The 1477-nt window shown below is 39.5% G+C and overlaps 1 protein-coding gene across 3 annotated transcripts in view; it reads left to right on the forward strand.

Annotated features, from left to right (window-relative positions):
* The first annotated feature begins 384 nt into the window (after nt 1-384).
* Nucleotides 385-1477, forward strand: part of LOC117182026 (6-phosphofructo-2-kinase/fructose-2,6-bisphosphatase-like) — a 110823-nt gene continuing 109730 nt past the window's right edge. For 2 of the 3 annotated variants that reach the window (XR_004468244.1, XR_004468245.1), the window contains exon 1: nt 385-1475. Coding sequence is in view for 1 of the 3 variants with exons in the window: in XM_033375044.1 (XP_033230935.1) it covers nt 1301-1475 (175 nt within the window). In the remaining 2 variants the exon portion in view is untranslated. The remainder of the gene's footprint in view (nt 1476-1477) is intronic. The other variant, XM_033375044.1, reaches the window with a different exon arrangement.

The raw sequence follows: 1477 nt of genomic DNA on the forward strand, positions 1-1477 counted from the left end.
GTAAATAAGCTACCAAGGTATACGAACTTATCAACTTGTTCAATTCTCTCATCATTTATTAAAATATTGCATAGCGTTTTCTCACTCTTTCCTTCGAACACCATAGTTTTTGGCTGTGTTATTTATAAAACCACCAGTCAACAAAAAAAAAACTTTTGAAGGGCTTAACTCTTACTTTTAAGTTTAAAAACATTTTTTGTGACATCCTGCCACGACTTCCTCCAAATTAAAATTCCATCAATTTAAAAAATCCTGCACTGAATATTCGAGTTTCTCTATAACAATTCATAAAAATGGTGTACGTGCCTCCCACGACTCTCTGCTTTGACTCGGATGAGAAGGGGAGTCGACAGTCAGCGTCCCGAGAGCGGGTCGATGGTAAAAGTAGAAGCGGGGCGAGTCGTTTCCTTAGTTTAGAATTTGAGCTCGAGGACACAGTATCGCTCGTGTAGTGCAGTGCGTGTTTAATTTTATGTTTAAATCTGGGCCAAACCCTTATAAATCATCAATAGGATTCAATTTGAATGCACAAAATTTTCTGAGTGTCCCTGCTACCAAAAAGAGTGTCCAGATCCTTCAAATTACTTCCAACCAGTATCATACCACCATCTACAGGCATCAACATAAACACTGCAGAGTATTTCTGAAGCAACAAAGACCAGGATCAATCGTGGGATTGAAAATACTAAGAAGTTAGTAAACGGGGATCAATTTATTTAAACAAATGAATATATTTTTACAAATTGAAATTGAGCAATTTTAGGATCTCTCAATAAGTCGAAGGGGGCTCTATATTTAAATATAGGACTGGAAATATTTTGCAAAATTTGCGAAAGGAGAAGTGACTATGTAAATCTAGCATCAGAATCAGATCTACTGGGTGAAAAACTCGCTTTTATAGAAATAGGGCGAGCTGCAACTTTTCTATTGACTGAAACCGAAGCTCGCAAACTGGCTCCGGAAGTAAGCATCAAGCATATTGGAATGAGGGAGGATCTTTTGTCCATCATCCGACACACGAGCAGTGATCATTTTTCCGAAGAGTTGTATCCTGAAGAAGTGTGCGATCCGCATCTATGATACAACTGTGCAGATTATACAACATTTGTAATAGAGAGGAAAAATCCTATTGAGTAGAGGGTTCATATTTGGAAGAACTTCAAGGGTGTTGCGGATGATCTCGATTCTTTGGGAGACTTCAAAAGGTGTTACTAGTTTTCCTGAGCTAAACTTGAAATTTGAGAAAAGGCCGTAGAAGTGGGCCTCTCAGTTGGCGATCGTCAGTTCTAGAAGTTTGGGAATGCCTTGGGTTGCCGCCTGTCTAGATTTGTTAGTGGGACCCATTTTAGGGTATTGTGTTGCTGTCAGGAAATTAGCCCTACAAGCAGGCATTATACAAGAGGAAAGTGCTGTAATGCTGGATTCGAAAGAAGATCCGAAGACCATGGCCCACAGCACAGAGGAGAAGATTGAAGGT

The sequence above is a fragment of the Belonocnema kinseyi genome, chromosome 10 (assembly GCF_010883055.1).
Source record: "Belonocnema kinseyi isolate 2016_QV_RU_SX_M_011 chromosome 10, B_treatae_v1, whole genome shotgun sequence".
Lineage (NCBI taxonomy): Eukaryota > Metazoa > Arthropoda > Insecta > Hymenoptera > Cynipidae > Belonocnema > Belonocnema kinseyi.